This window comes from Saccostrea cucullata, unplaced genomic scaffold, assembly GCF_032062105.1.
Source record: "Saccostrea cucullata isolate Sc308-1 unplaced genomic scaffold, CSIRO_AGI_Scuc_v1 ctg396, whole genome shotgun sequence".
Lineage (NCBI taxonomy): Eukaryota > Metazoa > Mollusca > Bivalvia > Ostreida > Ostreidae > Saccostrea > Saccostrea cuccullata.
In genome coordinates, this window is record NW_026933195.1 from 209,325 (window position 1) to 228,727 (window position 19,403).

The 19,403-nt window shown below is 34.5% G+C and overlaps 3 protein-coding genes across 4 annotated transcripts; all 3 read right to left on the minus strand.

Moving 5' to 3' along the window:
• Positions 1 to 1,014: 1,014 nt before the first annotated feature.
• LOC134237583 (uncharacterized) lies at positions 1,015 to 7,524 on the minus strand. 2 transcript variants are annotated; one of them, XM_062719702.1, is made up of 2 exons: positions 7,418 to 7,524; positions 1,015 to 4,533 (listed from the first exon to the last, which is right to left on the minus strand). In XM_062719702.1, exon 2 carries the CDS (start codon positions 4,515 to 4,517, stop codon positions 2,832 to 2,834), a length of 1,686 nt encoding a protein of 561 aa, XP_062575686.1. In that variant the 5' UTR covers positions 4,518 to 4,533; positions 7,418 to 7,524; the 3' UTR covers positions 1,015 to 2,831. The 2 variants fall into 2 exon arrangements, with proteins under 2 accessions (XP_062575686.1, XP_062575687.1); XM_062719703.1 differs by having other exon boundaries at positions 7,423 to 7,470.
• A 3,202-nt stretch (positions 7,525 to 10,726) lies between these two features.
• On the minus strand, positions 10,727 to 16,304 carry LOC134237587 (uncharacterized). The gene is made up of 2 exons (XM_062719707.1): positions 16,210 to 16,304; positions 10,727 to 12,638 (listed from the first exon to the last, which is right to left on the minus strand). The coding sequence occupies exon 2, from the start codon at positions 12,617 to 12,619 to the stop codon at positions 10,931 to 10,933; it is 1,689 nt and encodes a 562-aa protein (XP_062575691.1). The 5' UTR covers positions 12,620 to 12,638; positions 16,210 to 16,304; the 3' UTR covers positions 10,727 to 10,930.
• A 1,239-nt stretch (positions 16,305 to 17,543) lies between these two features.
• On the minus strand, positions 17,544 to 18,290 carry LOC134237613 (E3 ubiquitin-protein ligase TRIM71-like). The gene has a single exon (XM_062719742.1). The coding sequence runs from the start codon at positions 18,288 to 18,290 to the stop codon at positions 17,544 to 17,546; it is 747 nt and encodes a 248-aa protein (XP_062575726.1).
• Positions 18,291 to 19,403: the final 1,113 nt, after the last annotated feature.

Sequence of the window (19,403 nt, forward strand, 5' to 3'; positions counted from 1 at the left end):
AGGTACAACAATAAACTCTGGTGGCTTCTACCGTACAGGCTACTATTTAAAAAAAGAGGCGTATACAATGGCTATACTAGGATGATCCCTACAGTTAATTACAATTAAATAGGTGTCCAGTGTGTTGGGTGATAATTGTCCATCATTTTCTCACCTGAAATCACAATGGTAATGCTAAATAAGGCTACGGTGAAAATGTGGGCAGATCTTGGATTTACTAGTATCTCTTTGAAATATAAGCGCCTGACAACTCGGCAAATTACCTGTTTACATATTGCGATCGGCCCCTATATATAACCTTCGGAAAGGGTCACATTACTAGATTCAAATGCTGTACGTCGGCGTTCCACCAATCACGGCACTGTACGGTACCGTACAAACAGAGATCGGCCAAGCAGTGCCAAACAAGACTGCCGTACAATGAGGATAATAACTACAAAACGGAATTAAAACGTGAAAAGACAAAATAACTCATTTCAACAGGTACAACAATAAACTCTGGTGGCTTCTACCGTACAGGCTACTATTTAAAAAAAGAGGCGTATACAATGGCTATACTAGGATGATCCCTACAGTTAATTACAATTAAATAGGTGTCCAGTGTGTTGGGTGATAATTGTCCATCATTTTCTCACCTGAAATCACAATGGTAATGCTAAATAAGGCTACGGTGAAAATGTGGGCAGATCTTGGATTTACTAGTATCTCTTTGAAATATAAGCGCCTGACAACTCGGCAAATTACCTGTTTACATATTGCGATCGGCCCCTATATATAACCTTCGGAAAGGGTCACATTACTAGATTCAAATGCTGTACGTCGGCGTTCCACCAATCACGGCACTGTACGGTACCGTACAAACAGAGATCGGCCAAGCAGTGCCAAACAAGACTGCCGTACAATGAGGATAATAACTACAAAACGGAATTAAAACGTGAAAAGACAAAATAACCAATAGATATGGATTACAAAAGATGTGTCTATTATAAGCAAGTAAGCAATTTATCTCTGAAACTTGTAAAGAGCGATATATGGTAAATGTCTCAATTGGCCCCTTAAAATGAATATCTTAATTTTACTTTATATATAGCTTTAATTTGAACAGCTATATAGGCGACCTTTATTGGTCATTTTCATTTTGATTAAAATGCCGTTATTTTAGAAATATGACATCATAAAAATCACGTTTTCCCGCCATTTTAGCATATTTTGTGTAAAATTGTTTATTTACAAGCAGTTTTTCTTCCAGAAAATATAGAGCGCAGCCTAGAACAAGATTTATATTTTTACCAAAGATGTATCTATCTAATACTAATTAGTGACAGAAAAATTATGTATGTTCTACACTGCGCTCTATGTTTCCCATAAGAAAAAAACATCGAGAAAAGGGCATATTTTTGGCTTTTTTGCTAGATAGCAAAAATAGCATTATTTCTAATGTCATTTACAGCTAGTGAGTGCATATCAATGTGAAAAATATAATGGAAATATTTCTAATATAATCTCTTCTACAAAATAAATATCAATTAAACATATCTTAATGTCATTCTTCGGATGAGACCGTATAAACCGAGGCCCCGTGTCACAGCAGGTGTGGCATGATAAAGATCCCTCCCTGCTCAATGGCCCTGAGTGCCGAGCATAGGCCTAAATTTGCAGCCCTTCACCGGCAATGGTGACGTTTCCATATCAGTGAAATATTCTGGAGAGGGACGTTAAACAGTATAAAATCATTAATGTCATTCTAAAATGTAGATTTTTAGGGGGCCAAAATTGGCTCTTATCATATATACTCCTTTCACGTAAATAACTTGCTGAGTAAGCAGACGATATCGCGGATGGATAAAAATACAGTGCAAGTTGTAGACACATGTAATCAGGAATAATAATGGCTTAAAATGAATAGTAGAACCCAATAAAAAATTAACAATATAAATAGCAAGTAACTTTGCCTGTGATATATAGCAAGAATAACATGTTTGGTAAAGTGCTAAACTGTGTACATAATATGCGCCGATATAAAGATGGCAGACAGAATGTAAACAAGTAGCTTGACAGCAGATGATTCAAAGTATTACAGCTTATCCACACATGTAGAACTGCTAATATAATGACAGTTAACTTAAGTAATACATGCAGATTTAAGATTAAAGGTAACTAATTCATGGCATGTAAATATAAATACAAATTCTAACATTCTCAGTCATGTTGTCACAACGTTTTGTCACACATGTAATATCATTACAAGTAAAGTTTACCCACCTAAGAATTATTACATAGTACACCATAGTTAAATTATAGTCACTTGACAGGTCCTTACAGTATTGTTTAATTCAGGGTTTTATTCTGTCATGAAAATGTATCATGTATGAGTATTACATTTTATTGCAATTACTGAGATACTCAGTAATTAGAACCTCGAATTTTGCTAACATTCCCTTCATTCAAACTTCTTTATACCAACATACTCTTTCAAGATATTTCGAACTAAAATATCTTTGCCGTTACTTAATTGTCTCAAATCTGTTTCCATGACATGTTTTAAATACAAAAAACAGAAAATATAGTTAATGGCTGTAATATGTGAAAGTTGCTTTGTTCATCAGTCATTTCAAATAAATAACAAGCATATTAGCTCACATAAATACTTTACATGATTGTATACATGTACAGTATAATGATAATGAATTGAACATCATGCTAAGGATGGAATTTTCTTCTTTGTTTTTTTTTTGTTATTAAGGAGTGCAGTCTGTATGAAGTTGAAGAACATCAATGTAATAAATCTCAAAGAGTATTTTGTTTTACTGTAATCTACATTCGGGTGGTTTTCATTGCAGATATTTGATTTTCTTCACTTTTCTATTTTCCCATTCAGCAACAAACAGATTGTCATTTGTATCTGAACACAGCCCTATGGGATAACTCAGTCCACATTCTATATAACGGAGGAAATGTCCATCCTGGTCTATGATGTGGATACAATCGTTGCTAATATCAGCTGTAAGGATGTGACTCTGACTGTCTGTGGTGATTCCTCGTGGACTGAATGGTTGGTTCTTTGGAGCAGGAGTATGTCCAGTGTACCTGAATCTCGGTTTTCCTGCTCGGTTGACCACCACTACTGCTCCAGCTTCATTATCAGACACACAGATATCCAGATTCTTATTCTCTGTAATGTGTTTTTCTTCAGATTCAGAATAGAGAGGTTTATCAGTGCCTTTAAACTGAATGCTCTCTATCTCTATGGAGCCATAGTATTGAACAACCTTTGTTTGTTTTCCATCATTACTCATTAGAATAACCAATAGATTACCAGAGGATGTGACACAGTTACCAAGAGGTTTCCATTTCTTTAGTCTGATCACCTTCTCTATCTTTTCATTCTTTACAATATTTACAGTTCTATCTTTGTGATCCGTATAAGCTAAATCTCCAATCTTTGTAACTGCTATATCACATGGCCAGTTCCCTGACTTGGTTCTGATTGACTTGAGTAGTGATCCCTGATTGATGCTGAAGAGTTTCATGATGTTGCCATTTCCGCTTGTCCAGATTTCTTCATCACTCAGACAGGCCACATTGTAAAGTCTTTCATACCCCGTCACTATGGTGGTGACGGTCTCTGGTTCATCGAGCAACTGTTTCTCTGGAAGACAGAATTCAGCTTCTGGTAATTTCTGTTTTATGCCGAGTCTGTAGCCTTGTTCATCTGTAGTCATTGAACTTGGTGCTAAACTTCCAAACAGTTTACTAAGTTCTCCTCCTTGAATTCTTCCTGGTGTGAAGTTTGGTAAAGAAGGAACAATTTTTATTGGAAGCCTTTTATATTTCTCTAGGTCAAATTTAACATTATAGAAATAGAAAATGTCTTTAGAGGCCACGGCATCCTCAAGTGAATTAATTTCATCCTTGATGTCGGAAATGTTCTTGTTTACTTCATCCAGATGTTTCTGTAAAGTATTTCTCTGTGTGTTTTTCATTACATCAACTTCAGCTTTAAGTTTCTTGACATGTTCGTCAATTTCTCTGTGCCAGTTCTCTGCATGTTTTGTAATGGCCGTTGAGAGATCTCTATATTTCTTTTCTAATTGACTAATTCTGATTTGAACTTTAGAGGCAATGTCCTGGTAGGTTGGGTAAATTGTTTCCTTTAGTTCAATTTGATTTTGGATGATGGTGTCTCTTTTTTCTTCCAGAATTTGTAATATTTCTGACAATCTGTGACCTAAATGTTGATCGGATGCGATGCATTTATTGCAAAGAGGAGTATCACATTGTTTACAGTACATTTTACATCTTTCTTTGTCATGTGTTGTACATTCAGGATAGATGGGAATAGATTGTTTGTCCTTGAAGTCAACAATTTTATGTGGCTTCGAGAGATTCACAGAAACATGTTCTCCCACACAGGCCTTACACAGGTTGACAAGACATGTATCACAGTGCATCTGTACAACAGCAGTCTCACACAGGTCACATCGCATAACGTCCTGGGCACTGGTACGGGGATCCATATTTTAACTTAAGGCACTGAAATTAAATTTAATGTAACATGAATGATAAAATAAAACATTCAAGAAACGAAGACATTTTGTTTACAAATAAAAAAAAAAATTCACGTGTACCTGTTGTGAAGGGATTTTTTATTGTTAAGTAAATATACATATGTGCTCAACTCTAAAAAGAAATTCTGTTTTTTTTTTCCTTATCCTTTTTTGGAGGGGGGGGGACACATTAGTGAACTGGTGAACATATAAATTAAAGAATCTCTTTCTTCTCATCTGAACACCTTGTTTCATATGGAGGGAATAATGGATAGTTTTAATCATAAAATATTGTTCTCCAATGTATACTCTTCAAGAAAAGAAACGCATAGTAGGAACAATACCCTGAAAAATGTTTGATATTTTTTTTCATAATTTCTGACTTAGAAAGATATGACACATTCGAATAAAATGTATTATTTTTTAATGCAATTGTTAACTTTACATCTACTCTACAAATCTCACAGACAAAAAGATCCGATTTAGCAAAATTCTTAAAAAATATTTGATCTCGATTTTCATTTGTTTGTTTCTGATGCAATTACTTCAGACATAAATGAGCTATCAAATGCGGGGGTTCTCGATATTTTAAATCTGATTTTATCTGAAAATTGACGCTTTCAAAAAAAGCTGCATCTGAATGTTGCATAGAACAAAAAGGAAAATGTGCGACCGGAAGCAGGAGTACCATAGTCTATAATTGCAAATGGTTTTAATGTTATGCACAGCACCATATCTAGCCTATAAAACATAAACCATTAACCCAGAACACCCAATGTTCGCAAAAAATACGGGAGACCACATGTTACATCAGCAGCACAGCATCACTTCAGTGGATTATGTAAACTTCATGAATGTAACACAATGACGTCATCTACAGCATTTACTATCCCTTTACTGCACAGACCATCTAACAAGACTGTTTTCAGTTGACTATGAATTATTGGAAGAGGATTATTCATGCCATTGTTCAAATCCCACAGCACCCCAAATATCGACTTCAAAGATATCCGATCAATAGAGAAAAACCACAGCATCACCGCTGAAAATTTTGGTTGAGCTTATAGTCCATAATGTTTAGAGGAAAGGCTGTTATAAATTTAAGAGTGCAAAAGCTTCATAATGAATGTTAGACAGAAAACTGCCTCCAGGACGTTAAAAAAGTTGGTTAGGGTAGTGTAATGATATGGAAAATGGTACTTGTTCGTATTCAAAGAACTTTGATAGAAAAAAGGTACTCTTACAATATTCAACCTACACATGCTTATTCAATTTTGCGGCATTCTATAGCCGTAGTTCAATCTGACAATACAAAGCAACATACGGCTCGTTTGATACTCCCATTCTTGCAAAGCAACAACAACCTGTTTTTGCCATTGTTATCTAAAACCCGAATTGAGTAGCATTGGACAAAATGGATAGACATGATTTGTCAAAGACAGTCGCATCTTCAGACTCTGCAACAGCTGTCGAAAGCTTTACATTTGGAATGGGAGAGTATTCCTATACAGTTTTTATTAAACACATTTGCTTCCAATAGATGCTGTTTTTGGCTATCATTTGTGTCTGTGGACGGCATACTAGATATTTATATTAAATTACCTTAAACTGTCTAGGATTTTAAAAGTCTTGGATAAAGATGATATTTAGATAGTATTCCTATACGTAATATCGCGAGTACCTTGCAGTTATCTAACTTACTGTAAATCACGTTTTATTACAGTAGTAACAATCAACTGATTCGATCAATTAAATGCCGAAAGTACAATGTATTGCCAAGAATTAGACTCCAAATAGTAGATTGTCAACTAAGGAAAGTTTAGAATATTTTATCAGCTTTAAAATGTGACGATTTTCAATGAAAATTTAATGAGAAAAGTCTGCTTAGTTAAAGATATCGTTAAAAATGTTAAATTTTAAGATTAGCTTATCTCAAAAATTAATCAGGCTGGTTCAGCAATTTTTAAGCAACGTATTCCACCAGGATTTTTTACTTATATATCCTTATAAACTCTACAATGACCGATCATGCATTTTATTCAATAGCACATTTGTCCCCACCCAACAGACGTTTCCTACCTCCATCGCGAAAGAATTCCGCTAAGTTGAGTAATTGCGATATAAACTTTTATTGTAAACCACATATCTGTATCATCAATACATCATTTTACTAAATAACCTTCATGTCCTATGTGTATGGGGCGCCGTTTTAGTATTTACTGCCAAAAGTGATATCACCTATTCGAATAAGTGATATCACCTATTTGAATAAGTGATATCACCTTTTCGAATAGGTGATATCATCTATTTGATTTGAATTGGTGATAACACCTATTCGAAAAGGTGATATCACTTATTCGAATAAGTGATATTACCTTTTGAAAATGAATAGATGATCTCACCAATTCGAATAGGTGATATCACCTATTCGAATAGGTGATATCACTTTTTGCCAATAAATAACAAAACGGCGCTCCATAAATGTGTCACTAAAATTCTACTGTGCGTTTCTTTTCTTCTTTTTTTTTTTTGAAGAGTATTTCTAAGTCATAACATAAAACATTAACATTTGATAGACATATCGCTAACTCAAAATTAAACAATAATTAAGTTATTTAATTTGCCCCCACCACCACTTACGTCACCACAACCTTGCACAATCAATTTGTACTGCGATTTTCAGGGATATAATATTCAGCACAATTTTTCATATCGTTCTGTAAGTGCTCATACAGCTCTACATTTCTTAAAGTCTAAGGAAATCAATCAAAGGTGATTAATTTGATAAATCATTTTATTTGAAGATTAATTAAAATTAATTATATTAAATAAATGATTAATTAAAATCCCTTGTAAGTAAAAATTAATACCTTACTTCAGGCAGTAATGGCGGCCGCCCTGTTGATGTTTCTGCGAGCTTGATAGAAATAGATTTTCGGAAGTGAAGATAAGGTAAAGAGCACATGGCGGAATGCGAACGTAATAACACTGTAAACAACAACAGTTACATGAGGGGAATTCTAAAATGAATGGGAAAATTAAGGCGGGGGGGGGGGGGTCGATGTTGTTTGTTTTGGTAGGTCATGGCTTGTACAATAACTTATATTTTGCACAAATGCTTTAAATGATTTCTTTAATATGCAAGAAAACAGATGCCGAAGAAATTTAAACATTTATATCAGTTATCCGACACCCCGTGGGGATCCGGGTTAGAATAGGTCCTCAGTACCCCATTGCTTGTCGTAATAGGCGACTAAATGGGGCGGTCCTTCGGATGAGACGGTATAAACCGTGGCCCAGTGTCACAGCAGGTGTGGCACGATAAAGATCCCTCCCTGCTCAATGGCCCTGAGTGCCGAGCATAGGCCTAAATTTGCAGCCCTTCATCGGCAATGGTGACGTCTCCATATCAGTGAAATATTCTGGAGAGGGACGTTAAACAGTATACAATCAATCAATCAATCAGTTATCCAACATTGCTATCCTATTGAGTCTTGACAGTTAGACAGATGAAAAGAACATTATTAACTAAATATGGTAAGAGACGGATTATCTTAAATTATTTTCTGATTGCTACATAATCAAAAAATAATAAAAAAAAAATCTTAAAATCAACAGATTACAATAGGCAGTCCAAAGACTTGAACAATGATTATAAAAATAAGTAAATGATGCAACAACGTCGGTCATATCTATTGAAATTATTTTTTCACCATGAATTCAGATATTTTAAACTTCAAATCTGATAAGTGGTACGCATGTCAAACTTTATTTAATTTTTTTTATCAATTCATTCTCTATTTAAAAACAAAATAGAATTTTAAAAGGGTTTTAAAAAAGTTTACAAAACCTAATTTTTAAGCTTTTTAGAGTATAGTATGATTTCTCATGCTCTTTTGATCAATTTCTCTTTGATAAATGAGGAAAAGTTTTATGACAGAATATCTTTGTTATTTAAGAAAGAATTGAAAAGGATTTATTGACATCACGCCCAAGTTTGTAACTTCTTAATTAATAGCATCGTGGAAGATTTCCCATTGTAATTGTTTATAAAATGAAATGAATTTGTTTTTATTAAGGGGGTCTAGTTAACATCAATTCATTATACTTCTCCCTGCATGCTTAATTTTTTAACTGCTTCCTAAAAACAGCGTCTTGTTACTTTGTACCTAATTTCGATGTATATTGACTTGCCAGTATGCAAGATTCAAAATTCATACAAAAACCGGCTTAGCCCCCCCTCCCACTTTTTTTGCAAAAATAGACATTATATAGGCATTGAAAATTGGGTTTTACCTTTTTTGTTGGTTTAGCACACACACACCCCACTTCTGATTATGTTATAAAACATGGACTCCAGGAAATACTATATGTAGGATGATGAATTGAAGAAAACTACAAAAAAGAGTATACTGATAATAAATAACTGTCATTGCAAATATTTTATTAAAAACAGAAAAAAATACTTCAATGTATACAACAACATGAAAAATTCAAATTGACCCAGGTTTGTACATATACATGTACCGTAGGTTAATTCTATCTCAGTGTGGATTTTTTCTTTTTGGCTCAACATTTGGGAAGAAGACCTATAGATATTTTTCCTATACATATATATAAGTTTGGTTGAAATTGGTCCAGTAATTCTAGAGAAAAAGATGGAAATGTGAAAAGTTTATAAAAATGACGACGATCGCGCCAGTTGATCATAAAAGCTCACTTGGACCTTCGGCTCAGGTGAGTAACAATTAATAATATTAAAATTCTCTGGAAAATGAACATCATGTGATCATTCCTGTGATGACCGAGGCGGAATACGCTAAAACAAAAACTCAATTCTTCATAATGAACATGCACATTTCCTTGATTTAAAAACCTTATTTCAAAATCATTTACATATGAAGAGAATAAAATAGGAGACAGAACCTCCCCAAGTAAAAGTTCGTTTTTGTTCTTGGATAATTTTAATGACATATTTTACACAATTCATACTAGAATACATTGGCTTGATAATGAAGTGTAAGTTCCCCTCAATTACATATGAACTAAGTTTGTGTCTTAAATATGCGCGTTCTATCATATCAAATGCTTTTTTTTTAATCTATAAAACAACATTTAAGACTAAAATTCTATGATTGATTTATCATTGTATGTAGACAAAATATTGCGTCAGCTATTCCACGTTAAGACTTAAATCCAAAATGTGCATCTGAAGTAACACAGATTTTGTTTGAACATTTTAATAATCTTTGATTTAAAACAATAGAAAAAAGTTTGCAAAAATAACTGAAAAATAGGTACAAAAATTGATTTTGTCCACGTATATAGAAAAATACCAGATTGAAATATTCTATTAAATAAGTTATGTATAATAGGCAGCAAAATGGTGTACAATTTAATAAAATACTCCTAAATAATCAATCCGGTTCAGTGATATTTTTCTCCGTTAAACTTAGTAAGTGTTTCTAGTATTTCTTTGTCAGATATTTCACAGTCAAATTCTTCGAATACTGTCATACATTCATACATTCCACAGATTTATTTTCATTCCAGTTGGCCTTTGATCAGATAATTCTAGTGCTGGGATATAAGAAGCTGACAGACATCAGAGAATAAAATCACCAGGCTTTTAGATAATCTAACTTTGGCCACATAGTATCTTAACAGAAAAATATATATGCTACATGTGTAAATACATTTCATTCCAGTTGGCCTTTGATCAGATTATTCTAGTGCTGGGATATAAGAAGGTGAAAGACATCAGAGAATAAAACTAGAGGTACTGTGAGCATGAGCTCACTAAATGATACCCCCCGCCTCCCATATGGTTATAACTGGTGAAAAAGTCCATGTATTCCTGTGGCCGGGAAACCCAAAATATGTGTCAGATCGAAAAGTAAAATAGGAGGTGCACAATGGCAATATGTAATAAAGATTCTGTGAAAGTTTCATCAAATTTCATTCAGTGGTATGAGAGGAGTTGCGGATAAGAGATGGGTACCCCAAAGCGTAACAGACGGACGGACAGACAGACAGACGGACGGACGGACGGACGGACGTACAGACGGACGGACGGACGGAATTAACGATTACTATATACCCTCCCGCTTAAATACCCTCCCGCTTTTCAAGCGGGGGGTATAATCACCAGGCTTTTTGATAATTTAACTTTGGCCACATAGTATCTTAACAGAAAAATATGCTACATGTGTAAATACATTTCATTCCAGTTGGCCTTTGATCAGATAATTCTAGTGCTGGGATATAAGAAGGTGACAGACATCAGAGAATAAAATCACCAGGCTTTTTGATAATCTAACTTTGGCCACATAGTATCTTAACAGAAAAATATGATACATGTGTAAATACATCGGTGATATATCTTACTGCAGATATTTAATTTTCTTCACAAGTCTGGGCATTAATTCAGCCACAAACAGATTATCATTATTGTCTGTACAAATTCCCCGTGGATCACACAATTCAGATATTATAAAACGGAGGAACTGTCCATCCTGGTCTATGATGTGGACGCATTGATTGTAAGAATCAGCTGTAAGAATGTGACCCTGACTGTCTGTAGTGATTCCTCGTGGTATAAATGGTAATTTTTTAGGAGCGGGAAAATGTCCAATATATATGAATCTCAGTTTCCCAGCCTGATTGACCACCAATACTGCTTGGCTTCCATAATCAGAGACACAGATATCCAAGTTCCTGTTCTCGGTTATTTGGATATGAGATGCACCAGAAAAGAGAGAATTACCTTCATCATCAAACTGAATGCTTTGTTTTTCGGAGGAGCCATTGTATCGGACAACTTTTGATGGTGTGTAATCATCACGATGGTTCAATAAAACAAGCAAATCTCCGGTGTAGGAGCAACAGACACCTGTAGGTTTCCAGTTCTGTAGTCGGATCACCTCCTCTATCTTCTCATTCTTCACAATGTTCACAGTATTTTCAATGTAATCAGCATAAACTAGATCTCCGCTTTTTGTCACTGCTATGTCCCATGGCACGTCCCCAGATTTTGATTTGATTGTCTTGCCTGCTGATTTCCCATATATGTTGATACGTTTCATGTACTCACAATCTTTACATATCCAGATTTCTTCATCATTCAGACAGACCACTTTGTAAAGGAATTCATACCCAGTGTCTATGGTTGTAACTATCTCTGGTTCATCAAGAAAATGTTTAACTGGAGGAGAGGATCCAGCTTTTGGTGATTTCTGTGTTGTCTTCATGCTGTAGCCATGTGCATCTGATGTCAGAGAACCTGTTGATAAAGCTCCAATCAATTTTAAAACGTCATCTTCTGGGAAATTTTCTGGTGTGAATTTTGGTACCAAAGGTAGGATTCTTTCTGGAAGTTTTCTGTATTCTTCAGCATTGAATTTAACATTGAAAAGTACGGAAATATCTTGAGAGTCCAAAGTATCTTCAAGTAAATTTATTTCTTTTTTGATTTCAGATACGTTCTGCTTAATTTCATCCAGTTGTTTCTGTAGAGTTTGTAATTGTGTCCTCTTCGTCTTATCAACTTCAGCTTCAAGTTTATTGATAAGTTTATCAATTTTTCTGTGCCAGCTTTTTCTATGTTGTGAGATGTCTACCGAAAGATCCGCATATTCCTTTTCTATCTGGCTCATTCTGTTTTGTATATCAGATTCAATGTCCTCGTAGGTGGGATAAATTGTTCCTTTTAATTCAGTATGTTCCTTGATGATTTTGTCCTTTGTTTCATTCAGAAGTTGCAATATTTCTGATAGTTTGTGACCTAGATGTCGATCAGATGAGAGGCATTTGCTGCAAACAGGAACGGCACATTGGTTACAGAACATTTTACAACGTTTTGGGGTATGAATTGCACACCCAGGGAAGAGGGTGGTAAATTTTCTGTTCTTGATGTCAACAATTTTGTGGGGATTTGAAAGATCAGCTGAGGCATGGTCTCCCACACAGGCCCAACACAGGTTGTCCAGACATGTATCACAGTGGATCTGTACCACAGCAGTCTCACACAGGTCACATCGCAATACATCCTGGGCACTGGTTTTGGGGTTCATGATTTTTAAGCCTTTGGATCTGAAATGGAAATGTTCTGAATGACTCCATATGTAATATGCAAGTACTGTAGAAGTACTACTTATGTGTGGTATTAATGCAATTGGCCTAGTATGTATGCGGGCAAAAATTTTCATGCAAAAAATTATCCAACCGCTCTTAATACACATGAAAGGCATATAGTGCGAATCTAGAAAATCTGCGTCATTTTTTTTCCAATTATTTTAAAGAAAGGTAGAGATTCCTCAGATTTACGACTGCGTGGGGGGGTCTATAGTATGTATATGAGGCATGCCAATTTACTCAAATGGACCCAAATATAACCCAGATGGCGTATTATATATATATTATCGAGTACACATGAAGTTAAATATTGAAAATGATAACACTATAATAAACTTTCAATTTGAGTAAATATAAGCTATTAATTTCTGATATTGTTTTTAGGTACAAATTATTTTTTTTATAGTTTTCGATATATATTAGCAAAATTGGTGAAAACGACACTTCGAGAATACACCAAACGGCACCTGAGAATAGTCAAAACGGCAGTTTTATTTTAACACCCCCCCCCCCCCCATTCGGTTCCTGCAAAAAAATATGACAAATAGAAAAATTGTATTTTAAAATACAATTTTAGAAATGAATAATTATTATCTTTCTGTAAAGAGGATCATTATTTTCACTATTTTAAATATAAAAATACGATTTAATATTCCCTTTGGATCCATTTGTTTTTCATTTGGTTCCATTTCGGTTTCTATTTGAGTAAATCGACGCACCCGTATATATTTTGTCGAAACTCTATTTCTATACACCATGTTTCGTATTTTAGCCATGCAGATTTTAGATCTTAGATCCACCTATTTGTGGTTTAGTTTCAGTATCTTTAAACATTCTTTGTCGTCATTGTCGTTGTCACGTAATTAAGTATGATAGAGATCAGGGGTGTATGAAAGAGTGAGAGAGAGAGTTATGGTCATTACTAACAAAACTTGTTTCAAACTAGATATACCGCCCATACCAATGTACATCGTCAAGGTAGTATATGTAGCACATAATGTATAGTATGAAGATACAAATAAAAAGAGTGGTATAGACTGGTAAGGTTTATCTATATTCATTATTCATAATTTCCAGTGACTTATATATTTAAGTAATTAAAATGTAATGTTGACGTTAAATTTGTAAAGCTAATAAGCTGTGTGTAAAATATAAATGTTTAGAATTTTGTAGGTTTTCTCCATATATACATAAAATATAAAACCCAAGATTACTGAATTTTTCTTATCTCTACCGAGGGGTCACAATGGCGCCCACGTTGGGACAACAACCAACAATCAGCAAAGCTAGATACAACCAGCAATAGAAGGATTTCTGCTCTTGATATTACAACTTTAGTATTTCTTAACGTCCCAGAAAACTCAACTTGGTACAGATGCTCTTTCCAGAATTTTTTTTATTATCAGCTTCAGTTCAAACCATTTATAATTCAGCAAAGATATGTCAGACATAGACTGGAAGAGAGAACAGAGAGAAGATAAAGCCATAGCCTCAGTGATTGAGATATTAGAGCAGAGAGAAAAGGGTAGGAAGGAATCAAAAATGGTTCAGTAATATTTAAGAGAGAGAAAGAAACTTCAGATCATTAGTGAGATTATATACAGAAATTCCCTCTTAGATGGAGAAAAAGTTGTTAAACTTTGTTTGGCAGATCATTTCAAATATGCAGTTTTCTTAGGAATTCACAAGACGTAGGACATCCAGGGAGAGGGAAGACAATTTGGCTAGCGTAGCAGAGTTTATCACCCAAGATTAGAGCAAGACGTCAAAGCCAGGGTAGAGAACTGTGAGAGATGCATCAAAAGTAAAACACCTATCAGACCGAGAGCCAATCTTCATCTAATTCAATCAAACCGTAAGAAATTCTTTGTATCGATTTTTGTCCTTGTAGAAATGTTAGGGCGGTGAAAATATTCTTGTTATTACAGAGCACTTTTCCAGATATGTCTTTGTTCTTCCATTAAAAACCAGTTAGCAACTACAACAGCTAAAACTTTATAAGAAAATATTATGGTCCATTACAGTTTCCCAGGTTAACTCCATAGCAAGCAAGGGAGGAAGCCAAGTCATCCAAAAATTTTACAAAATAGCCAACATAAAGAAATCGAGAGCAACGCTATACCATCCTAAAGGCAACGGATTAGTTAAAAGATCTAGCCAAACCCTTATTAAAATAAGTATACAAGAAAAAAGCCAGAGAGCAGATTGGAAATCTTATGTTACAACATTAGTGCATGCCTACAATTCAGTTAAAAATGATGTCATTGGCCATGGGTATTCTCCACATTTTTTTTCCACAGTACGCCAGAAAGATAGCACTGTTCATATAAAATTACCGCAGAAGAGAAAACAAAATTAATGCAAATCCCACTTCTGATGTTTTGGAGGTCCTGTTTGCTCTGCTCCTGTTTTGTATAGTTTTATGGACTCTGATTTTATCTCAGTCACCTAGATACCATTCTTCTGTACGCAAGCCTACTTTACCATTTATTCTACACCTTTCAGAAGAAAAATTAGGGTAAGTAAACCACCGCAGAGATATGGGGAGTCCATCATGTACAGAATGTGAACCAGCTGCATGCTTACTTAGAGACACTAGTATAGTACCAACATTAGTGATTAGTTAAAGACCCTTGTGTAGTTTGTCTATGTGTCAGTGTGTTTAGCTATAGATATTTTCATGAAGTTATGCTTCTAATAATTTTTTACTATGTGTATAATTACAGGTATGTGTATAGTATATATTATAAGATGACAACGATGAAGTTTGTTCTTCATCAGTATTTCATCTGATGTATGATAGCTAATATATTTTTTAAAAAAAATATGACCACCTGACCCATGCCGTCGTACCCTTGTTATGAGGTAATGTCAGGAGCCATTTTCTCCTGGCAGGGGGAACGTGTAGCCAGGAGATAGATCTTAGACCCACCTATTTGTGGTTTAGCTTGGTATCTTCATTGTTTGTCTGGCGTCATTGTCGTTGTCACGTGATTAAGTATGATAGAGAGAAAGGGGTGGATGAGAGAGAGAGAGAGAGAGTGAGCCTTGTTCATTACTAAAAAAAACCTGTTTTAAACTACTTGCCCGTCCAGGTTGTTGCACATAATTTATAGTATAATTATGAAGACACAAGTACATGTATATAGGGTGATATAGACTGGTAAGGTTTAATTTATCAATATTCATAATTCAATATTTCCAGTTACATACATATTCAAGTAATTAAAATGAAAAGTTAATGTAAGATTTGTAAAGCGAACATTTAAAGTTAGTGAACTTTTTGTAAAGTATGATTGTGAATGTTGTGGGTTTTCTCCATATATATACATAAATTTTTTTCCATATATATACATAAAATATAAAAACCCAAGAATACTGAATTCTTCTGATCTCTACCGACGGGTTATTGTATGATTCAAAAGGAATTAAACTCAGAAGGTACTAAATTAACTCTTTTCTTTATTTATATGACTTTTCTTGATATGGAACTCTTTGCAAAATAGAATGTGGTATTAAAAAAAATTACCTGACTTAAAACAGTAATGGCGGATGTCTTCTTGGTCTTAAAACTAAATATAACCTGTCTATACGTCATTAAGATCACATGACACTTACCTTTCTTTTATAATATTATACTTCCTAGTTGTAGTGGAATTTAAATATTAATGATTTTGACCGTGCATCTTAAACACCCCTACTAATGTGTTCGGAACCTTTTTATTTTTCGGTGTTCTGCAAATTATAAAACCCAAGGAAATGTTTTAAAAGAAATAGACTTCACAAATTTCCTGTTTATTGCACATTTTATTAATAAAACTGGTTCTACCCTATAACCTGTTAATGGGCCAACCTACACAACGTGTCTTGAATTTAAATCACAATAACATAAGAAGGGGTGTTAAAGGCGTTGTCAGGTATATCTTTGGATTGTCATATTTGGCCTAACCCTTTAAACGGGTACAAAACATGAAGAAAAATAAATCTACAATTTAAAACTTTTTACACTGTCAAATATATCTTGATAAGACCTTGCAAATTAATATATTTGTTTTTAGTTTTAGTGCACATATGAAGAAAACATGTGCTTCAAGACCATAAACTGATTACGGACTAAATAGGGAATTGTGCTAATAATACGTTTGCCTTTCTGCAATACAGGGGGCTTTTTTTCTCAAGGAAACTGCATTTTTGAAGTTTGAAAACAACACTTTTGTCTAATTCAATATCCATTTTCCTGTTAACTGAAGTAATAAACATAAATCAGAATGAATGTGATAGTTCATTATCAGTTACTGTACCTACTTCAGCAATACCACCAAAATATGTCAAAAATGTCACAAGATCGGCAGAAACCATTAATCTATGGCACCATCTATACACACATATGGATCCTTTACATCCTCGCTCCGTTATTTGAGGGTCTTGAGTTCAAGCTCCTTTGGGTTTTCTGGGTGCATAGAGGTAATGTAGTCGATATGAATGCGATGTCGTGATAATATTGTTTACATTACAATGTCGACGATGTCAACATAACAATGTAGACGATGTAAACGTGGTATCGTATCGACATTGTCTACAATGCATTGTCGAGGATATCCACATATAGCGTAGACACAATACTAATGTAGACGATGTGAAGGGGATATACTAGTATCGTATTAACTTAGTCTACAAGGAATTTCCGACGATATCGATTTGAAGTTTAAACTAGAATAAATGTATTTCAATGGAGATATTTGATTTTCTTCACAGATCTGGGCATTATTTCAGTAAGAAACAGATTGTCATTTGTGTCTGTACACAGTCTCCAGGGAACTTTGAGTTTACATATTATGTAACGGAGGAACTGTCCATCCTGGTCTATGATGTGGACACAGTGATTGTTACAACTTTGTAAAGTAGTTGATACTCCATGATGTATCTTATGAGTATAGTCACTGGTTCATCAAGAAAATGCTTGACTGAAGGGGATAATCCAGTTTGTACTGGTGATTTCTGCATTGTCTTCATACTATAGCCATGTGCATCTGATGTCAGAGAACTTGATGATAAAGCTCCAAGCAATTTTAAAACTTCATTTTCTTGGAATTTTTCCGGTGTAAATTTGGGAACTGAAGGTAGGATTCTTTGTGGAAGTTTTCTGTATCCTTCAGCATTGAATTTAACCTTGTAAAGTACGGAAATATCTTGAGTATCGAATGCAACTTCAAGTAAATTTATTTCTTTACTTATTTCAGATACGTCCTGCTTTATTTCATCCAAATGTTTTTGCAGAGTTTGTAACTGTGTCTTCTTCGTCTTATCAACTTCAGTTTCAAGTTTATCAAATATTTTGTCGATTTTATTGTGCCAGAACTTTTTATGTTGTGAGATGTCTACTGAAAGATCTGCATACTCCCTTTCTATTTTCATCATTATATTTTGTACATCGGATTCAATATTCAGGTAGGTTGGATAAATTGTCTCTTTTAATTCAGCATGTTCCTTGATGATATTGTCTTTTGTTTCATTCAGAATTTGCAATATTTCTGATAATTTGTGACCTAGATGTCGATCAGTTGAGAGGCATTTGGTACAAACAGGAACGGCACATTGTTTACAGAACATTTTACATCGTTCTTTGTTGTGAATTATACATCCAGGGTAGAGGGGAGAAGACTTTCTGTTCTTGAAATCAACAATTTTGTGAGGGTTTGAAAGATCAGTTGAGGCATGTTCGCCAACACAGGCCTTACACAGGTTGACAAGACATGTATCACAGTGCATCTGTACCACAGCGGTCTCACACAGGTCACATCGCATCACGTCCTGGGTACTGGTTTTTGGGTTCATCATTATCTAAACCACTCGATCTGAAATTGAAGTGTTCTGAATGAATTATAATATATACGTACTGAAGAAGTACTGAGTACTCTAATTATCTGCGTGGTATTAATATACGATATGTACGCGGTCACAAATTTTCTGAGGAAAAATTAATGGCCTTCCGTTCTTAATACACATATACATGTACATGTATGAAAAGAATATAGTGAGGGTCTAGAAAATCGGCGTCATATTCCACCAGTAGATAAAACAGAAATAAAGATCAGCCAAATTATGACACCGTGGAAAAGGTATTTTTGGAATATATAGCATTGGAGTTATTATTTATAAATATGGAACTCGTGCAAACCAGAATTGGTAAAATATATTACCTGACTTAATACAGTAATGTCGGATGTCCTCTTGGTCCTAAATCTATTTGAAACCTTCTCTACGTCCTTCAGATAACGTGACACTTACCTGTATTATATACCTTTCTTGTATTATACTTCCTAGTTATTGTGGAATTTAATTAAATATAGGGCTTAGCCCTTTAGGCGACAATAATTTGAAGAATAAATAAATAAATCTATAATTTCAAACTTTTTACTCTGTTAAATATATCTTGATGAGATCTTATAACCAATTAGTTTATTATGTTCCCCAAACGAAGTTGGGGAACATATTGTTTTTACTCTGTTTCTTATTATTATTATTAAGGTCTTCCGTCTCCAACGGAAGACCTTATTGTTTTCGTTCGGTTTCTTTTTCCCTATTATTATTATTTTTTTTCTTACCTATTTTGTGCACGCGATTTCTCGGAAACGGCTCGCCCGATTTTCACCAAACTTTCAGATCTGATAGATATTCATCTGAACCTTGTCGGAAATTTTCGTCGCTGATGACGTCACTTCC

Coding starts and splice junctions, on each gene's coding strand:
- LOC134237583 (XM_062719702.1), bottom strand. CDS start 4,517: ATGGATCCCCGTACCAGTGCCCAGGACGTTATGCGATGTGACCTGTGT.
- LOC134237587 (XM_062719707.1), bottom strand. CDS start 12,619: ATGAACCCCAAAACCAGTGCCCAGGATGTATTGCGATGTGACCTGTGT.
- LOC134237613 (XM_062719742.1), bottom strand. CDS start 18,290: ATGTTCTGTAAACAATGTGCCGTTCCTGTTTGTACCAAATGCCTCTCA.